At 35.4% G+C, this 21,056-nt stretch overlaps 5 protein-coding genes across 9 annotated transcripts in view; 2 read left to right on the top strand and 3 right to left on the bottom strand.

Annotated features, from left to right (window-relative positions):
* Window positions 1-3,131, bottom strand: part of LOC111433098 (protein SHOOT GRAVITROPISM 6) — a 32,222-nt gene extending 29,091 nt beyond the window's left edge. For 3 of the 4 annotated variants that reach the window (XM_023070027.1, XM_023070029.1, XM_023070028.1), the window contains exons 1-7: window positions 2,828-3,131; window positions 2,586-2,676; window positions 2,443-2,497; window positions 2,195-2,326; window positions 1,245-1,316; window positions 588-678; window positions 364-459 (exon numbers count right to left, since the gene is read on the bottom strand). In XM_023070027.1, the coding sequence (XP_022925795.1) occupies window positions 364-459; window positions 588-678; window positions 1,245-1,316; window positions 2,195-2,326; window positions 2,443-2,497; window positions 2,586-2,676; window positions 2,828-2,867 (577 nt within the window). In that variant the 5' untranslated portion in view covers window positions 2,868-3,131. Of the gene's footprint in view, window positions 1-363; window positions 460-587; window positions 679-1,244; window positions 1,317-2,194; window positions 2,327-2,442; window positions 2,498-2,585; window positions 2,677-2,827 lie in introns of those variants that run through there. The other variant, XM_023070030.1, reaches the window with a different exon arrangement.
* A 1,702-nt stretch (window positions 3,132-4,833) lies between these two features.
* On the bottom strand, window positions 4,834-5,648 carry LOC111433101 (thaumatin-like protein 1b). Its single transcript, XM_023070032.1, has 2 exons — window positions 5,594-5,648; window positions 4,834-5,513 (listed from the first exon to the last, which is right to left on the bottom strand). Exons 1-2 carry the CDS (start codon window positions 5,646-5,648, stop codon window positions 4,834-4,836), a joined length of 735 nt encoding a protein of 244 aa, XP_022925800.1.
* Window positions 5,649-6,164: 516 nt separating this feature from the next.
* Window positions 6,165-7,425, bottom strand: LOC111433099 (expansin-A9-like). The gene is made up of 2 exons (XM_023070031.1): window positions 7,180-7,425; window positions 6,165-6,895 (listed from the first exon to the last, which is right to left on the bottom strand). Exons 1-2 carry the CDS (start codon window positions 7,409-7,411, stop codon window positions 6,270-6,272), a joined length of 858 nt encoding a protein of 285 aa, XP_022925799.1. The 5' UTR covers window positions 7,412-7,425; the 3' UTR covers window positions 6,165-6,269.
* A 2,248-nt stretch (window positions 7,426-9,673) lies between these two features.
* On the top strand, window positions 9,674-12,919 carry LOC111433051 (type-1 glutamine synthetase 1-like). 2 transcript variants are annotated; one of them, XM_023069955.1, is made up of 10 exons: window positions 9,674-9,890; window positions 9,985-10,157; window positions 10,746-10,866; window positions 10,950-11,002; window positions 11,094-11,223; window positions 11,422-11,567; window positions 11,654-11,842; window positions 12,218-12,450; window positions 12,535-12,695; window positions 12,737-12,790. In XM_023069955.1, exons 1-10 carry the CDS (start codon window positions 9,768-9,770, stop codon window positions 12,743-12,745), a joined length of 1,338 nt encoding a protein of 445 aa, XP_022925723.1. In that variant the 5' UTR covers window positions 9,674-9,767; the 3' UTR covers window positions 12,746-12,790. The 2 variants fall into 2 exon arrangements, with proteins under 2 accessions (XP_022925723.1, XP_022925722.1); XM_023069954.1 differs by having other exon boundaries at window positions 9,676-9,890; window positions 12,535-12,677; window positions 12,765-12,919.
* Window positions 12,920-13,929: 1,010 nt separating this feature from the next.
* Window positions 13,930-20,832, top strand: LOC111433046 (protein fluG-like). The gene is made up of 18 exons (XM_023069947.1): window positions 13,930-14,351; window positions 14,881-15,132; window positions 15,210-15,277; window positions 15,365-15,480; window positions 15,558-15,663; window positions 16,286-16,442; window positions 16,532-16,627; window positions 16,818-16,866; window positions 16,978-17,246; window positions 17,332-17,504; window positions 17,752-17,872; window positions 17,947-17,999; window positions 18,087-18,216; window positions 18,300-18,445; window positions 18,572-18,760; window positions 19,534-19,766; window positions 19,859-20,001; window positions 20,511-20,832. Exons 1-18 carry the CDS (start codon window positions 14,187-14,189, stop codon window positions 20,571-20,573), a joined length of 2,529 nt encoding a protein of 842 aa, XP_022925715.1. The 5' UTR covers window positions 13,930-14,186; the 3' UTR covers window positions 20,574-20,832.
* Window positions 20,833-21,056: the final 224 nt, after the last annotated feature.

Genomic DNA, 21,056 nt, shown 5'->3' with positions numbered 1-21,056 from the left:
CATTGTCACTAGAGAGTCACCATCCGAAGATTGAGACCAGAGATTGACAATAGTGTAAAGTGCACAAACAAATAACTCCATAAATGTGGGTCATTCTAGCAAGTCCTAAATTAAAATACAGAATTTATGCTACAATAGGTCAAGTACAGAAGACCTCATTTAAATTGAAAAGCAAAGCAATCCAATCCATCTCTCTCTCTCTCTCTCTCTCTCTCTCTCTCTCTCAAAGAATCCACCTTGAAGATGGAGAAAAAACTTCAAATATTGATAAGTTGGGTGGGTCTAGACAGTTGAGATGATTAGTTTAGTGCCAAACTTAAGATCAATTCTTGTACTTCAATAAGATATAGAAAGTCACCAGACCATTTGCAAAAATAGGTCTATGAGCATCTCGAACATTTCCAAGGAGGGGCAGAACTCTGGAAAGCACATCTTTTAGTCGCGGTGTGAACTGTAATGCTTTAATGAAGAGTAAAATCACAAAAATCATGTTATCCAAGTTGGAAAATAGCAGTAAAGCAAACATAGAGTTCTGAAATTACATAAAATAAATAAATAAATAAATAAAATGCTGTTTGTTTACAAACCATCAGAAGAAGCAAAATCTGCTAGAATTTGAACCATAGCTGGCAAAGCTGAACTAGGCCCTCCCAAATGAAGATATATTTCTTCCATCATCTTCCACACCGCCATAAAGGAGAATAGTTATTGCAATATCAATAAATAATTCACTGAACTACGGTTGACAGAGTACACACACACATTCGAACACACGAACATTTTTGTACAAAGATATGTTGTAGTTATATGGCTTTTGTCAGACCTTATGCTGGAAGCACGAAATTATAAAATTATTTGGCAGATATTAAATTATTGATCACTAGGAAACTTGGAGCCTAGAGCAACATAAAATAACAACCAGAAAGGTTAATAAAATTTCAATCATTTCATTGACTTCCATGAGGAAACTTCTGTAACCAATTAAGAAAGAGAGCAAGAAGAGGAGAGGAATTTATAGAAGTAACTGCATGCTTGACTGTATTTTCACATAAGAAGTATGCTTGACCGATTCTTTCAAATCCTTTTTTGTCAATGTCCTCTTTACCACAAGTTAGAATGTTAGTCTAGTCATGTAATAATATGTAGCTACATAATATTGAATGCAAGCGTTTATGCTAAATACATGTTCTCCTGCTCTTATTTCCCTCGAAACTCATAAACAACGTGAATTATAACAAACTTACTAGGTCAGGCAAATGTGAGCCTATCGAAACAAGAAGCCCTGCAGCAGCTTTTTGCCACTCAGTATTAAGTTCCTACATCATCGACAATAAAAATAAGAACTAGCAACAAAAGAAGGCATTCTAGAACATTGAGCAAATTAACATCGGTACCAATAATTCTGGAGATTTGAATTCTTGTGGGAAGAGAAAGAAATAACCATGGTAAAGGAGGAAATAGTAACTCCAATAATAATAATGGGCCCAATGCCAATTATATGGAGAATTGGACATACTGTACTGAAATGTTATTTTAGATTTGATCCCACATTTCACAGAGTTAACTCTAATTTCACTTTTCCCTCTAATCCCATAGAATTCAGATATGACAGCTATGATGGTTTCACCTAACCTTAATGTTCATACTAATTGGTATCTTGATTTCGTAGCAACAAACTATGTGACAAATGATCTTTTGGATCACGCTGTCTGTTCTCCTTGTCGATCAGATAATCAAGTACATGTGAACAATGGAGCAGGTTTGTCCACTGCTAATATTGGATCTTCTCATTTTTTATCACCTATAATCATTCCTTTATTATCAAAAATCTACTCCATGTTTCTCAAATAACCGAAAGTTTGATTAGTGTTAGTCAATATATATATATAAAAAAATATATATATAAGATAGAACAAAGCGCTACGAAGGAAAAAATGGAAGTATCATAAACTATGAGATGACGTGCCAACCTTGCAATTGCAAAGTTAGAGTAGTCATACCTCCTAAATCAAAGTACTAGTCCCCGAATTGAAGCTTCTATTTCAGAAATTAATATATTTACAAGCCAAATAAAATATCATTTTCTTTTTTGGAAATAACTCATGGCTTGAAATTTCTAACGATCCTTAATGTAACAACCAAAAAAATAGAAATAAAAAAAGAAACCGAACAAGAAGTGTAGTATGAAAAAGACCTTGGAAGAGATTATCTCAGTCGTTGAAATCTTTGCAAGCTTAGACATGAAAGCTGGATCAACATCTTCTTTGTCTAAGGCTCGCACTCCGAATGACATTACTAGAAAAGCCCCAGCCATGTTTCCGAAACGCTGAAAATGACCACCAACTTTTTAAACGCATTTTCGATAAAGAAAAACGAAACAAAACTATGAACTGCAGTCATGATTCCTATGAAGCATGACGAAGAAGTAAATACTGTAATTACCCGGCGTCCTCCTCGTGAAACAGCATAGCAGCAGTCGAGAACCAAAAGAGGACTCCTGATATTGCAACAGAAGTTCCAATTCACAACTCACTATAAATGAAAGCAGACTCGAATAGCTAAAGACAACAAGTGAGAAAGAATACAATGCAGCTATGTCCTTGAGCGAAGCCATGGATGCCTCCCTCACCACGGACGATTCATCAGCAAGAGATGAGACTAAAATCTGAACAGCCTCTGCAGAATTAGTGAACACGCACACACGCACACACACAAAATGATCAAAAGCGAGCTTCCATAAGACATGAATGATCGTTGTATCCGTTAAAAAGTTGGAACAATAAAAAAAGATTGATTGAAATTACAACATATACAAAAGTGACGGAACCTGGTGCAGGAATTGAGTTTCCGGAGCCCGACGACGCCATGGCAGGAAAGAAACAACAGCAACAGAATAGAGAGGTTCCCACACAGCGATCCTATTGCTTGGTTAAATTTCCATGGCGAATTTGCAGGGAGAGGAAGAGATGAGCAATTCTCAAGTTTCAACGGCCGTGGATCAAAAATTCTCTCGTCGTAAATTCTTCGCGTTTTTATAAACATCAACAGAAAATTCCACTTCGATTTCTTTCTGGCATACTATGAACTAACGGTGGCATGAGGGATTTGATCTGCACAAATTACCTCTCCAAATTAACCTTACAAACGTAATAATACATGATCCAAAAAAGTAATAAAAAACCGTGGCAAAAGATATAAAATATAATTATTCAAGTCTAATAGGTTTTCTCTAATTAAAACATCTCATCCAATTAAATTTCACTTCTAAATTATCATTTTTACTCCATTTATCTCACTTAAATTATCATTTTTACTTCATTTATCTCGGTTAAATTGTCATATTCTATCTAAACTTCATTTGAACCTTCTAATAATAACTCACACGGGCCAGTTATATAAAAATTTATAAGATTCTCCAAAAATATTTGATTGATTTCATGCAAACCTGTATGTATTGTTTCAATAAATATTTAATTATGCTAAAATTGTAATGATTACATTTTCATTCGAGGGATTGAAATTAGACAATCTCTAAACAAGGTTTACATTTTATATATGGAGAGGAATTTGAATTTTAAAAAATTACCTAATATCTCTGAAAATATTCACTTCCATAAATACATAAATTATAATTGAGAAATAAATAAAGTAATAAATACATAATAGGACGGGGACCGAGACCGGGACGAGAAAGCTTTTCCATCACGAGCCATAGACATTTTACCAATTTGTCCTCGATTTTTTGAACTAAAAACAATTTTGATTATTATTAAGATATTTTGAAGAATGGTTTTAAACAAATAGCAAATTTGAATTTTTGAAACTCGATTTATAAATATAATAGAGTTTCTCATATTGTGTCGTTTATTATATAACATAAATGAAAATATAAAGATGTTCAAACATCTGTTGGTCGTCCGAAACGTAAACGACAAAGATAAAAGTCTTGACCATCAAACCAACAAGCTGGTTCAACGCACATCTACACTCATCTAAAAATTACCGGAAAAAAAATATTTTTTTTGTAATTGTTTTAATTAAATAATTTTTTATTAAAATAAATTTTGTGGGAAAAATTACCGAAATTTGTGGAAAAAGGTGGATTAATGAAATTAAATTTACGATAAAACGAGTGAATTTATGGAGGTTTTTTTTTTTTGGGTCGAAAATAGTGAATTTATTTTAATTTTAGGAATTATTGGATAAATAAATACAAGGAGAAGGTGGAAAATGGTAAAGGGACAGAATTGAGGTGAACTGATCCCATTGTCCATGTACAAATTTTGGAGGCAAAAAAACATGTCACGCCTACACGAACCCCTCGCGAATCTCACTTATTTGTATCCAACAAAAACTAGCTTTCAGAATTAGGAGAAATATTTTTTAATTATTTCTCGACCACGAGATATATCCGTTAAAATCGCCGTTGCTTTTGTTAAGTGAGCTGTCTTCACATCGGTGAGACATTTGGATAATCAGTGCAGCCATGAGGTGACGTGGCCGTATCTCAAATACTTATTACATAAGACCTTCCCACTTGGGCTGGGCCTTTTCCTGTAGTTACGTCGGGCCCAATAGTTTATCAAGCCCACTCGGTCCAACAGGTGGCAACATAAGTACTTAAACGACATACATTTTTACCTTAATAATAATAATTACGATAATTCTGTATTGTTGATTGAAAATAAAATATATAATATCTTTCTCTATTAATTATTTAAATTTAAATTTTTAGAAATTATAATCATTAGGTTGAAATCTATATTTATAGGAATTCAAATTTTTTAAAATTAATTTTTTTGAATTGAAAAAAGGAAAAAGAATAAACGATGGTCAAGGACAAAAAGTGATGCCATAATTGGCTCCGGCCGTGCACGTAAAGATACTTGTTTGATCATCGTAAGCGTAACTATAAGCCTGGGGGCATTGATCCTTGAACATCTTCGAATAATCTGTGGGCGGGCAAGTTTGTGGCTGATTGTGGTCGCCGCTGCAACAAAATTCGGGCTGATTGAAAGCCATACAAGCACTTTTACACGCGATCACTGCACCATCTTGTCCTCTGATGGCTAATTCCGGTGGACAAATTGCATTTACATTGCCTGCACAAACTACCGCTTGGCACTCACTGGTTCCGCCCATTGGCGTCACCGAAACAGGCAAGTTAAAGCCATCAACGAGGCTGATGTCGAAGTAATCTACGCCACCGGTTGGCGCTATAGTGAATTCAACAAGGCTTGCAGGCGGAATTGCGCCAGCGCCATTGCATGCCACTTGGCCGCTGCCGCAATCAGCGGTTCCGCAATTGAACTTCCCACTCGCGTCTATGGAGCAAAGGGTTCGAGCCCAAAACCTGCCGGACCACGGCGGAGATGTGGTCACCGTCGACGTTGATCCGGGGAGTAATTCGAAGCCAGTGGTGGAGAGAGGGGTGCCAATTCCGGTCAAGGCTCCCGGCCAAATTGGGAACTGACAATTATTTGTAACGGCGAAATCGACGGAGTAAACCACCCCTGCAAGATTAATATAATTATTGATTTAAAATCATGAAGAATTTGGCCTTAAATTCAGATCGAATGAACAGATAATGTACCTGAAAAAGAGAAGATTATGAATGAAAGTCTTAATAATGGAATTTGAAGCACCATGGCTGTGGACTCCCTTCGTGATTTTCTAGGTAAAGTGAACAATGGTATATATTATATGGTCCATTCATCGAATTAAAAAAGGAATTATGAGTATTTATATGGCATAGATTTTATGTACGTATTACAAAAAAAAAATATTTTGGCATGGATTATTTCATAATTTCGTAATAAATAGGGCAAGTCCAGCAATTTCCAAAAAATAATATATATATATATATAGAGAGAGAGAGAGAGAGAGAGAGGCAACAATAAATGCTAAAATCATTTTTAAATTCATATATATTTGAGAAAAGGAGAAATATATAATAAGTTTATTTTATTGCATGAAATATGACTGATTTTGCCTTTTTTTTTGTCTCCAATATATTCAATATTTTTTTAAATTAGTGAATTTATTTATGGGAGACATGAAATTAAAATTTATAATTAATAAGATTTTGAATATGTATTCAATAAATTTGTTAATTCTTAAAAAAAATTAATATGATAGATATAAAATAAAAAATAGGCATATTGTTATAAATTTATTAGAAATGTGGTAGAAATTCATGAGACATTTGACTTGCAGGGGTGCACATCATAAATTGAGGCTTTTGAAGAATGAGTCACTGTGGGGTTGTTCTACTTAAAGTTCTTGCCTTCGAAGGTCTGACCAAACTGCCAATTGGCGGGAGCAACATGCCATGCAGTGGAGAATCTGCCATCGCTGGCTCGAACCCTGAAGGTGAGCGACTCGCCAACCATCATGGCGTTGGTGGTCCATTTTTGACCCCACAGACGAGACATGGCGGTCCATTTCAGCTTACGGTGGCCCTTGACTTGGACAGCCGTTATGTCCCCAGCTCCTCCCACGTTCCACACCATTACTTCGTTGAAGTATGGGTTTCCAGTGATTGTGAAGCGAATTCCTCCTTGCTTTTGGCATGGAACCCTGCGGTAAGTGATGGGAATGACGCCGGCCTTATAGTCGGCAAGGTTGGCGAAAACAGGCTTGGCTATGTCGAAATGCTCGAGGGGGGGATTGCACCATCCGCCATTGTCATTGGCAGCGTTGTAGTTGGGTGGACAGTGGTTGGTGCCGGTTACCACGAGGGAGGGCTGCCCAGGCTTGCAATCAGGATTGTCCATGCATTTGAGTTCAAAGCAAGCGCCGCATTTCTGCCCGTTGTTAAACAGCGCCATGCTTAATGCCGCCGTCTGCAGCCCATACCCTTCCTTTTCCACGTCGCTGTACCCACATGCACGACCTACACATACACATACATATATGCAACAATTACTACCTTCATAGACTAAGACTAAGACCTACATATATGCCACCGTCTTATGAGGCATTTTCATATATATATGCCCTAAATTAGATTAAGATTTTCATCCTCCAATAATTAAAAATGTCTCATAAGAGAGAGTATTTTTTTATTATAAACTCAGGATGATTCCCTAAATTAGACCAAAACTTTCATCATCCAACAATTACTATAATACTCAGATGCCATTTAATTATAAGGGAAAATAAAATTATTAGGCTTACCAAAGGTTCCGGGGCCACCTTCATAGAAGGTAGCACGAGCGCGTTTCCAAGGGCCGGGCTTAAACGGCGGCCTGTTGTGCTTTTTAACAAGCCGCGCGCCTAATTCCCTGTGCGCTTTCGCGTAAGGGCGATGCCCCATCGAGGCCGCGGCGTGTGCATGGGCCATTATAAGCAACAGCAGGCTCAGCAGAGATGCCAACAGGCATGTCGATGGGAAGGATGGCTTCGTCATTGGCACCTCAACAACAGCCAACAATATTTTTATGGGTATAGCCTCGAGGTTTTCTTTCCTTTTCATTTCTTTTCTTTTATAATGGTTCCAATGAATTCAAATGGTCGTGGTTTCTAAATTTAAGGTGGTTCGTTATATCCTATGTTTGGTTTTTGTTGAATTGTGGTAAGAGGATGGGAATGAATTCAGGAATTAAATAAGGAAAATGTTTTTTTTAGTTGAAATAAAATGTAATAGATGTAATAAAATTCAAGTCCAAAAGCAAATTTGATTTAATCTCTAAATTTTGAGTTTTTTTCCTTTTTTTCTTTTTTCTTTTTTGTTTAGTTGTTCAATTTTCAAAATTATTTCCATTTTTTTTTCTTTTAACTTTACAACTTCTAAAAGTCAAATTCATATATAATATATCAGTTAATTTTTTAAAATTTGAATTTTTTTTAGAGATATGTTTGGATGCAAAATTAAAAAATAAAAAATTTGTTAGACGAAAATTAAAATTTCAGGAATATATTTGACATTTTTTATTTACTCAGATTAAATAAACACAAAGTTTAACTACACTTATAATTTAATTAAAAAATAATAATGAATATAAAATATCATGAATGCAGACAAAACTGTTCAAGCAAGTATCAAGTGAATACAATTTTCATAATAAGCCATATTTTTTAAATAGTGAGATACTTATTTATTAATTTAAATAATTTTTATGAATTTATTATTATTATTTTAAAACAGTAAGCTCGAACAAGTTTTTTTGAAAATTAGAATATCAAACTAAATCTACTTATTAGGCCTCATTTGATTTTTAATTTTTTAAAAATTAAGTTTGTAAGCACTATATTTCTCTGTTTTATTACTTAGTATTTTAAAAACCAAATTAATTTTTCTTAATTTTTTTCTTTTCCTAATTTTACTACAAATTCAAATGTTTAATTATTATAAGAAACATAATTTTTAAACATCAAATTATTATCAAAAGGGGCTTTTTTTTTTTTTTTAGTTTTTAGATTTTTATTTTCCATTTAAAAAATAAACGTATATATCTACTGCCAGTTTTTATTTATTTTTAAGGCTTCAAATTTGATATTTTTGAGTGTATTCGCGGATAATTAGGGTAGTCTGAATTATAATTTTATGACTTAAATAAATTTCAAAAGTCCTTTTTTTAAGTTAAAAATAAAGAAGCCTTTTATTTTAATTTCGTTCATTAATATTATCCAATGTATATAAATTTCAACTCTAAGAAAGTACTCAATTCTAGAATTGATTCTATTTATGTCAGAATAAACAAAAGAAAATTCGATTCTATTTATTTCAAAAAGAAAAAAAAATTATTTATTTATTTATTAAAAATTATATTATCCAATGTATTTATTTATTTAAGAAAATACATATTAAATAAACAATAATGAAATATATCCGAATTCTTCATTTCATATAAATATATAATTACTTGATGAGACTTTGTATTAGACAAATAAAAACCAATTTTATTTGTATATTATATTTAACACGAACATATTATTTTAACATATTAAACAATGAATAATTATTCATTAAAACAAATATTAAAAAAATTGTATAAACATCTACTAAGTGAATGAGGGAGATAAGGTTGTTTTTCAAGGTTTGCTCTAGTAAATGAGATAAAATTAGACGACCTTTACGTTGGTTGGACTAATGACTTCAGAAGTTCATAACTAACTTTCTATTATTTGGATTTTAAAAAATCAACTATTAATAATTAAAATATCAAATATTCATACTTTACAATCTATCATTTATATTTATTGTCAACGTAAATATTTTTTATATTTATTATAATCTTAAAAGTAGAATTGAATTGGGTTGGGTCGTAATTCCATTTTCTAGCTACTCGAGTTGATTTGACCAAAAAAATGTCAAATTACGAACCAATATGATTTTTTTATTTTAAAAATATTCAATACAATCTAACTTTTATGATTTCGATTGAGTAGAATCCAAATTGATTGAAATCTGAGTGTGTATGAGGTTCATATATTATCCTATCTCACTCGCTTTAGTAAAAGTAAAAAGTAGGAGAAAAAGTTAGAATATAAAATAATTAATTAATAAGTGATAGAACACGTTCAAATGTTTGCTATTTGCTGGATTAAAAAGTAAACGGTTCTTAGTTGAAAAGAGGAAAAATAAAGAATCGATTCTGGTTTTTGTTTTTTAATTGAAATAAAAAAGAAAAAAGAAAAACGGGAATCGTGTTCCCGCCAAATTTAAATTGGAGAGGAAATGCGAACGGTCCGTCATTCGCGCTACTTCAGAGCTTGGTGGGCGAAGGGAGAAGTGAAAGAGACCGCGGGACAAAGGAAAGAAGATGGATTTGAGTGTTGTGAAGAAAGAGGTGGACGAAGCCGTGCTGGTTGACGCTCACGCCCCCAACGACGCCAAGCTTGTCCGGATTATTTGGGTCGATGGTTCGGGACAACATCGATGTCGGGTAAGATTTATTTATTTATTTATTATTACACACTTTTCAAATTTGAATTTAATTTTTGAGTTTTAAAATGTTAGATTATGTTATAATTATTCAGGCTGTTCCATTTAAGCGGTTCAATGATGTGACTAAAAGGAATGGGATAGGGCTGCCTTTTGCCGTTATGGCAGCGAGTTCTTGTAACGATTGCCCAGCTGCTGGGAGTAATCTTAGCAGTGTGGGCGAGATGAGTCTGATGCCAGATTTATCAACCAAACGGACGGTTCCTTGGTATGTAGCTTTCAATTCTTCTATCATGTAAAAATTATCTCTGTTCCTTCAAGTAGGGCATTGATTAGTCATACCATGAGAGGAAGGACTCGATATTGACATGTCTTACAATTTACTTGTTTGTACGTGTTGGGTATGCCAAGATTTGTATTTTTACCGACTCAATGTCACTGCTAACCAACTAATTAGTTTAGTTCATTATGCAGATATTTGCATTTTTACAGACCCACGTAACTGAACTCGATCAACATGCATATTTTATATCAGTTGAGTTGAGTTACGAGTGGGAAGCATTTGGTAGTGTAATTGGAATTTTGTATAACTGACTATTTGTCCTTTAGAGTTCAACTTTTAAGTCTTTCGGGCCACGTTCTGTTAGGAACCACGACCCTCTATAATAGTACGATATTGTGTGCATAAGCTTTCGTGGGTTTACTTTTGGTTTCCTCAAAAGGTCTCATATCAATAGAGATACTATTTCTTACTTATAAATCGATAATCTTCCCTTTAATTAGTCAATATGAACTACAACTCCTAATAATCCAAAAGTAGATTGAAACATACCTATTCCATTGATTTCTTGAACAGGAACAAGCAGGAGGAGATGGTTATGGGTGATATGCAGCTTAGACCTGGTGAAGCCTGGGAGTACTGTCCAAGGGAAGCCTTACGAAGGGTGTCTAGAATCTTGAAAGATGAATTTAACCTGGTAGGGAAGATTGTTCAAGTCTTATGATGAACAGATGATCTAGAAAATATTTTTACTGTGTTAAATGGCTGTCTTGAATCCAGGTAATGAAAGCAGGGTTTGAAATTGAGTTCTTACTGTTAAAAAAGGCAGTTAGGTAAGGATATACTATTCTCTTCTCTTCTCTATGGCCTTAATTCATTTCAAATTGCTAATTTCCATTGCTCTATTTAATTTGAGTTTCGTAGAGATGGGAAGGAAGATTGGGTGCCGTTTGATTCAACGCCCTATTGTTCTGCAATTTCATATGATGCTGCCTCTCCTTTTCTTCATGAAGTAGTAGCTTCTTTGAACTCCTTGAATATCACCGTGGAACAGGTATGCCAAAAAGAAAACTTATGAGCTATCGAAACCCTTCCTTATAAGAACGTTAAGATACGTTTTGAAACTGTGAGGCTGACGGTGATACGTAACGGACTAAAGCAGATAATATCTGTCAGCAGTGGATCATATAAGATGAAGCGGTAGAGTTTCAAGCTAATGCACGTTGATAGGGATTTTTGTTGTGTCTTGTAGTTGCATGCAGAGGCTGGGAAAGGTCAATTTGAGGTTGTTTTAGGGTATACTGCTTGTCTCAATGCTGCTGACAACTTAATTTACACGCAAGAAGTGATCAAGGCTACTGCAAGGAAGCATGGATTGTTGGCAACATTTTTGCCCAAGTATGCAATGTTCTAAAATATGATGCGACCTTAAGCTCAATAATGTTCTAAAATAAATAACATCATGGTTTCTTATCATTGCTTAGGTATGCAATGGATGACGTTGGTTCTGGCTCCCACGTGCATGTCAGCTTGTGGCAGAATGATAAAAATGTTTTCATGGCGGCTGAAGGCTCTTCTCAACATGGAATGTCAGCCGTCGGGGAAGAGTTCATGGCAGGCGTTTTACATCATATTCCAGCAATTTTGGCATTTATCTGTCCAATCCCCAACAGGTGAACACCACCTCTTCATATTTTCTATCTATTCTTTATAAATGTGTAGAAATCTCTCTCTAGTAGACGCGTTTTAAAATCTTGAAGGAAAAGTCCAAACAAGACAATATTAGCTAACAGTGGGTTTGAACAGTTACAAATGGTATCAAAGCCAGACACTAAATAATGTGCCACCGAAGATGCTAGCTCCAAGAGAATGGATTGTGAGATCTCACATCAGTTGGAGAGGGAAACGAATCATTCCTTATAGCTGTGTGGAAACCTCTCCCTAGTAGACACATTTTAAAACCTTAAGATGAAGTATTTGGAGGAAAAGCCGAAAGAGGACAATATCCATTACTTCTGACACGTCCCTGCCAATTTGTTTGCTTGTAGTTATGCTCGTTTACAACCCAATACATGGAGTGGAGCTTATCAATGTTGGGGAAAGGATAACAGAGAAGCTCCAATTAGAACGGCTTGTCCTCCTGGAATTCGTGCAGGTTCAGTCAGTAACTTTGAGATCAAATCATTCGACGGTTGCGCAAACCCATACTTGGGTCTAGCCGCTATCCTTTCTGGTGGACTAGATGGCCTTCGGCACCATCTTCAGTTGCCTGAGCCCATTGGTAAATTTCCTGTTTCCAATAGGTTATTATGTTATTGGTAAAGTTTCATGTTGTACCTCATAACTTGAATCATATAATAAACAGCCTTTAATCCTTATGAGAATGCTTCAAAGCTCAAAAGGTTGCCCCAATCGCTTGCTGAGTCTGTAGAGGCTCTGGAAAAGAACAATACCTTGACAGAGCTTATAGGTGAAAAGTTGGTGGTTGCCATAAAGGCAGTTCGCAAGGTATGTATGCCATTTGGATGTGTTTTGTTTCTTTTGATCAGCTCTTCATTTTGATTGATAATCTGTAAAACATTGTGTCATTTGCAGGCAGAGGTGGAATACCACTCAAAGCATCAGGAGGCATACAAGCAACTTATACACAACTATTAAGGACTGACTCACAAACACCTTAAACATTTATAATTATGATATTTTATGAACACTTTATAAAGGTTTTATAATAAGAATTTTATTTTTGTTTTTCCAAAATACCTAATTCCTACTTATAAACCCAATACAATAATAAAATGGTGTCATTGGAATGTTAAAGATTATTTTCCAACCTTTTTTTTAATAAATACTATGGATACGTAGGGAGTTTTGGAGCAACAAATATTTCGCCTCGACTTTAGATGTGCATTCTATTTGATTCACCAGATTTTAGAACCACTTCTAATATTTAAGGTTTGAGATAGAGATGTTAATAGATTATGTTGGGTCGTATTGGAACATTTTTAGACTCGATTTTTCTTACTAAATAATCATTATTAAATGAGCCTGTATAATTGAATAACCCAAGTAGTTTAATCAATTTTTAATAATAATAATAAAGTGTCATCTTTTTATTTATTTTTAAATATTAAATCAAGATTTTGCATATCAATTTTAATATTATTTTGAAATATTATATAGAATTAAATAAAATTAAAATAAATATATGTATATATTACTGCATAAACTTTTCATTTAATTCAACCCAACTTAAATAAATTATTAGATTGTAATCAATGCTTTACATATATTTAGTTCACGTGCATTCCAAGTCTGTTTTTTTAATTATAGAATAACGTGCCATTCTTATGCAATTATTATTATTTTGTTTATTTTTAGTCATTTATATTTAATGCTCATAAATTCTCCCAATTTCCTTACCCTAAAAAATCGGAAAGATTCCTTTTCTTTTTAAAGAGGAAAGAGAACAAAAAGACAACATATTTCACGTGTTCAACTGGATATGATGACTAAAACGTAATAAATAGTTAAATTAACACTAAAAAAACGTTTTTATATTATTTTATTAGGATTAATTTTTTATCCATAAAAAAAATCACCTGCTTTTTAGAAAATAATTTGTCTCATTAGTAATTTTGGCAGCAATTTTCTTAATTTGTTTTGAAAAAGAAACAGATGTTTGTGTAATATTTTAGCGTACAAAATAACGTTATCTTTTTAGACATTAAATTGGACATATTTTTTTAGTTATTTAAAATTGCGACCGTTTGATTAAATTATAGATTCTAAAGAAAATTTTTTTTTCTTTTAATATGTACGAGAATTTCATCGGTTAATATTCTATGAATTTCAACGACAAGATTCAACCCGGCAATGAACGACAAGATCCATTAATGACTCCACCGTTCGCGGTTGGAGGCATTGACTGGTGATTTACTTCGGGATTTTGTAGATAGAAAAGAGTTCGTCGGCAAACGTTAAGTCGTTGACCGACGGTGAAGAGCTCTGACTCCGGGAATGATGGATTTCACTGTTCTGAAGAAAGCAGTCGATGAAGCTGTGCTGGTTGACGCTCACGCCCACAATCTGGTAGCCGCCGATTCCACTGTCCCTTTCATCAGATGTTTCTCCGAAGCTCACGGCGACGCATCGGCTTTTGCTCCTCATTCCGTCTCCTTCAAGGTATCTGTTATCCACCGCCTCAGCTTTGTTTTTTTTACTGCCACGTTCTTCCTTTGCCGCTTCACTGAACTGAGATTCGAGCCTGATTGTAACACGGACCGATTTGTTTTATGTTATTGCTGTTGAGGATTATTGGGATTGGGATTTGTTTTATGTTATTGTTGTTGAGGATTATTGGGATTGGGAGTGTCTCACATTGGTTTGGTTAATTTAGTGGAAGATCATGGGTTTATAAGTGAGGAATACTATCTCCATTGGTATGAGGCCTTTTGGGGAAGCCCAAAGCAAAGCCATGAGAGCTTATGCTCAAAGTGGACAATATCATACCATTGTGGAGAGTCGTGATTCCTAACAATTGCTTATGAAGTAAAAGGAGGATGATAATAGTCCCACGTCCACGAATGATTATGGGTTTATAATCAAATAATACTATCTCTATTGATACTTATGCTCTCCCACCGTGGAGAGTCGTGTTAAATCATTGATTGAGATCTTTATTTCTGATCGTTTCGTGATTTGTATAATGCAGAGGAGTTTGAGGGATATCATTGAACTTTATGATTGTAAACCATCCTTGCTTGGGGTCGAGGATTACCGCAAATCCTCGGGACTAGATTCAATTTGTTCAACATGTTTCAAAGCTGCAAGAATATCTGCGATACTCATTGATGATGGGTTCGAGTTGGACAAAAAGCATAACATAGATTGGCACAAAAAATTTGTTCCCATTGTTGGTAGAATATTGAGAATCGAACGTTTAGCAGAGAATATTCTTGATGAAGTGAGGTTTATCTGATTTCTCGTTTTGAATATGCTTTGAACTTTATTTTTCCCTTATTGATTTATGCTTTTAAATAGGAGTTTCAAGGTGGATCTTCATGGACACTGGATGCATTCACAGAAGCATTTATTCAGAAGTTGAAATCATATCCTTTGTTTGTTTTATGATTTTATATGTTACTATTGGTGTACAATGCTCTCCTCTCTTGTGTATTTCTTATAAGCTGTAGTACATTGGCTCATGACATATATGGACTGAAAAGTATAGCCGCGTATCGTAGTGGTCTACGAATCAATGTGAATGTCTCGAGGAAAGATGCCGAGGATGGTCTCGTTGACGTTTTACAAGGTTAATAAAATTTAAAGAAGGTTTTGTTTGAATTCTCTATTTCTGTGAATAATATACTAATGAATGTATGAATCCAGGTGGGAAACCTGTTCGAATAGCGAACAAAAGCCTCATCGACTATATTTTCGTACGTAGTTTGGAAGTTGCTCAACAGTTCAACCTGCCTATGCAGATACATACTGGGTAAGATAAATTACCAGCATTTGTTTGATCTTCATTGTGCTATGACTTAAACGGAAAGCTTATAAGCTATGATATTACTGGAGATTGCTCTTTCCTAAGGGCTTTAGGCTGTTTTGGGTTTGTTTGTTTTGATCCATATCTCTGTTTATTTTTGAGAAGAAGCATAAACTCTTCATTGATATTTGAAAAGTTACTTTGAAACCAAAATTTTAAACAGATACTAAGAGAAGCACGAGATATCAAACTTGCTACGAAGCAACGCAAAGGTCTTGATTGAATAAATTTAAAAAGTTTCGGTAAGATCGTGTCAAGAAGCCACACGAAGCTTTAATCCCAAGAAAAACTTGCTTGTTCCTTTCATACCATATACCCAAAGGCCCAAATAGTAAACTGAATAGTGCTGATCCAAAGAATTCTTGCTTTTCCTCTAAACCCATTGCTGCTGTAAAAGACTCAAGTTATTACTTTTAGCCTTGAAATCGTGAACTCATACGCGTCTTGAGTAGCTCAATGGAAGCCACTAAGCACTGGCTATACGAACATTGGGAAAATACATGATAAATAGTACTTTATTTTCAGTCGTACGTTGCTTATAATTATGTTCGTGATTTTGTACCTATAGATTAGGAGACAAAGATCTAGATTTGCAGCTGGCCAATCCCCTCCATCTTCGATCTGTTCTGGAGGATAAGAGATTTTCCAAGTGTTGCTTAGTTTTGTTACATGCATCCTACCCGTTCTCAAAGGAAGCGTCATTTCTCGCTTCTGTTTATCCTCAGGTTAAAATATTCATCATTCAATCCATTATGTCTTTAATCTTGATTAAGCAGTAGCTTTTCTTCTTAATTTTATGCTTTTAATCTCTCAGGTCTACCTTGACTTTGGATTGACAATTCCCAAGCTTAGTGTTCATGGGATGATATCTGCACTCAAAGAACTGTTAGAGCTTGCTCCAATTAAAAAGGTGAAGGGAGTGCTGTGCTAACTGTTAAGATTTTTAATAAGCTGTTTCCTGAAACATGTTTTATGTAAAGCAACTTTCTTGGATAAATATGGAAGCTATAGTTTATGGTATGCCTTTTATTTATCATTTTTGTATGCTCGAGTTCATGAGTTCGTGCTGTTTGGCTAATAGTTCGACAACCAAATTGCAGGTGATGTTCAGCACGGATGGATCTGCCTTTCCTGAAACCTTCTATTTAGGTGCGTACAATATGAATATGTATTAAAGGTATCTCAAATGGCTGCTGAATACTTCCATTCTCTGCACTTATTATTAGTTCACATTTCGAACGGATTTTCCTTGTTTTGTAGGTGCAAAGAAATCAAGGGACGTCGTCTTATCTGTTCTACAGGATGCTTGTATTGATGGTGATCTCTCAATTTCTGAGGCTGTTGAAGCTGTGAATGATATGTTTTCACAAAATGCCATGAAATTGTACAAGATTAACCTGATTACAGTGAGTTCCATACCAAATAATTCAACATTTTCTATTCCTTTGATGAAGACCAACGTCGTGCAAGAAGATGCCAAGCTTGTTCGAATTATTTGGGTTGATGCTTCAGGACAACGGAGATGCCGTGTGAGATCTCTTTCCATATATGTGTGCGTGCGTGTTATTTCCTTTTTGGGGAACACAGAAGTTAATGATGTTCTAATCACTTCAGGCTGTTCCCTTTAAGCGGTTCAATGATGTCGTTACAAAGAATGGGGTTGGTTTAGCTTGTGCCGCTATGGCAATGTGCTCTTATGCTGATTGTCCAGCTGATGGGAGTAATCTTACTGGTGTGGGTGAGATCAGACTGCTGCCAGATTTATCAACCAAATGGACAGTTCCTTGGTATGAAGCTTGCTGAATGTTTTCGTTATCGTTTTTTTTGTGTCACGATTTTAGCTTTCAATTCTTCTACCTATATATATACTAACCTTTTGGGCATACTGACTACATGTGTGGCTGCTAAGCTACTGATTAGAGTCTAGTTCATAGCATGTTTATCTGATAATATGTAAAGATCAAGAACACAACCAATACGCTTTTTAATTGATATCACTTATGGTTCAACCTTTTCCATTGATTTCTTCAACAGGAACAAGCAGGAGGAGATGGTTTTGGGTGACATGTATCTTAGACCCGGTGAAGCCTGGGAATACTGTCCGAGGGAAGCCTTGCGTAGGGTCTGTAGAATTCTGAAAGACGAATTCGACCTGGTACGAAAGATTGTTCAAGACGTTTGAATTGATGATCTAGAAAATATTTACTCTGTTAAGTGTGTTATGTCCAGGTAATGAACGCAGGCTTCGAAACCGAGTTTTTTCTATTGAAAAAGGCAGTTGGGTAGGGATATACAATTCTATATGGCCTTAACTTTTTGAATTTTGCTATTTGCCAATTGCCATTTCTCTATTTGATTGACTTTTGTAGAGATGGAAAAGAAGATTGGGTGCCATTTGATTCAGCACCGTATTGTTCGACATCGTCGTATGATGCTGCCTCTCCTTTTCTTCACGACGTAGTTGCTGCCTTGAACTCGTTGAATATTACTGTGGAACAGGTATGAAAAAAAAGTCCCATTCTAGCAATTACATTTCTGGATTAGCAACATCATTAAAGGAAAAATTAATGATAATCTTGTAGGTGCATGCAGAAGCTGGGAAAGGTCAATTTGAGTTTGCTTTGGGGCATACTGTTTGTCTCAATGCTGCTGACAACTTAGTTTACACGCGTGAAGTGATTAGGGCTACTGCCAGGAAGCATGGACTGTTGGCAACATTTATGCCCAAGTATGTTTTAGGATTGAATTAAGTAAATTAGCAGTTGACTAGAATGAGACCAACAATTTTGTACTGGTTCAACCAGTTTATGCTAATGTTTGGGAGGCAATACCATGACTTCTTGTCATTGATTAGGTACGCACTGGATGACATTGGTTCTGGCTCCCATGTGCATGTCAGCTTGTGGCAGAATGGTGAAAATGTTTTCATGGCGTCTGATGGTTCTTCTGAACATGGAATTTCAGCTGTTGGGGAAAAGTTCATGGCAGGGGTTTTGCATCATATTTCAGCAATTTTGGCATTTACAGCTCCAGTTCCGAACAGGTGAATACCCTGTTCTTGGGTGTGCAATTTATTGGCCGGTTGATTATTTACATTTTTTTTTTCAAAGTATCTGTCCCCTTCTCTCCCAATCATGCATAGTCTCGGGTAGAGAACTGATATCTTGTAACGGCCCAACCCCACCGCTAGCAAGATATTGTTCTTTTTGGACTTTCATTTTCGGGCTTCCCTTCAAGATTTTTAAAAAGCATGTACCAGGGAATATTGTTTTCTTTGGGTTTTCCCTTTCAAGCTTCCTTTCAGGATCTTTAAAACGCGGAGAGGTTTCCACACCTTTATAAAGATTGTTTCGTTCTTCTCTCAAACCGATGTGGGATATCACAATCCACTTCCTTCGGGCCCAGCATCCTTGCTGGCACTCGCTCCCTTCTCCAATCGATGTGGGACCCCCCAATTCACCCCCCCTTTTGGGGCCAACCTCCTTCTTGACACACCGTCTCATGTCCACCCCCCTTTGTGGCTCAGCCTCCTCACTAGCACATCGCCTGGTGTCTGACTTTGATACCATTTGTAACGGTCCAAGCCCACCGCTAGCAAATATTGTCCTCTTTGGGCTTTCCCTTTCGAGTTTCCCCTCAAAGTTTTTAAAACGTGTCTCTAGGGAGAAAGAACTTATCACCCTTGTAAAGAATGTTTCGTTATTCTTCCCAACCGACGTGGGATATCACATGTCAGGATTCTAATGAATCAAATTATCAAATAACATAATCGTTGCTTCTCATTTGAGGTAATGTGGCAACCTGTTTGCCTTGTAGTTATGATCGTATACAACCCAATACATGGAGTGGCGCCTATCAATGTTGGGGAAAAGAAAACAGAGAATCTCCACTTAGAACTGCTTGTCCACCTGGGATTTCGGATGGTTTGGTGAGTAACTTCGAGATCAAAGCGTTTGATGGTTGTGCAAATCCGCACTTGGGTGTAGCCGCTATCGTTTCTGCTGGAATAGATGGCCTTCGGAACAATCTTCAGTTGCCTGAACCAGTTGGTAAGTGCCCTGTTTTTAATAAATTGTCTAAAGTGTTATTGTTGGAAGTTCATGTTGTACTCTAATAACAACCTGGATCCTATGGTAAACAGATACAAATCCTGATAGCCTGAGTTCAAAGCTCCAAAGGTTGCCCCAGTCGCTTTCTGAATCTTTGGAAGCTCTGGAAAAGAACAATATCTTGACAGATTTTATAGGCGAAAAGTTGGTGGTTGCCATAAAAGCAATTCGCAAGGTATGTATGCAATTTCACTTTCCGCTTATCTCATGGTATTGTTATGATTCTTGTGATCAGTTCTGCGTGTTGTAGGCCTTCAATATGATCATAACCAAATATTTTATCCTATATGCTTCCATGCCCTTGCTTGACCATAGTTTAACTTCACTGTTCTTCTCCTTCACTCGAATGCAAGAAATGTTTAGGATGTTTAATTTGTCGGCGAAGTTAAGCCGAAGTGTCCTTAGGCAGTAATTACGTAGTTGTTTTGTTATCGACACTTAGTTTCTTCGTAACTGAACTGTTGTAGATAGATCGGTGAGGTAATTATTCACGTGGTTAAATAAGAATAAATTTCAGTGAACGGATAACAGTCCAATGGCCGGTTGAATTGGTTAAGTGTTTAAAATACATTTTCTTTCACTTAAAAACACTTTTTAAGCATTTAGAACGTGGATCCAAATAGGTCTCAAGAAAGGGTTCTCTCTCGTCACAAATTATAATCTGTAAAACAATTGCCATTGCAGGCCGAAGTGGAGTACTACTCAAAGCATCAGGATGCGTATAAGGAACTTATACATCGCTATTAAGCACCGACTAACGCCAACACCTTCGAGATTGAGATTTACAATCTTGGTGTTAACTGATATTTTTGCAAAGATTTGTGTTATAAGGTCTTGATTGCTTTCGTTCCACTTGTATTACTAAACTGTTTGTCTTTCGTCAATAAGGAACATCTCTAGAATAACTGTTTTTGAAATATTATATGACTTGCTAAGTCATATATCTAAATGTGTGTGCATTCTACATTTGGTGAATAAAGGGGATGAAAGTTCAATAAGCTTCCTTCATTATATAAATCTTATTTATTCACATCAAGTAAAATTTCACTTCAAAATGACAAAAACGATAGAAATCAGGTGAGATTCACACGTAATTTCAACATTTTCATCTCAAAATTGATTTTTAAAAAATAATGAAACACATTTCAATCTCTTCCAATGGCTATGAATATGCATTGTTAAAAGTAATTTCAAATGATTTGGATAAATCATTTTCTTAAAACCATTTAA

The sequence above is a fragment of the Cucurbita moschata genome, unplaced genomic scaffold (genome assembly GCF_002738365.1).
Source record: "Cucurbita moschata cultivar Rifu unplaced genomic scaffold, Cmos_1.0 Cmo_Scf00041, whole genome shotgun sequence".
NCBI classification, from domain to species: Eukaryota; Viridiplantae; Streptophyta; class Magnoliopsida; order Cucurbitales; family Cucurbitaceae; genus Cucurbita; species Cucurbita moschata.
This window is presented reverse-complemented; position numbering and strand designations above follow the sequence as displayed.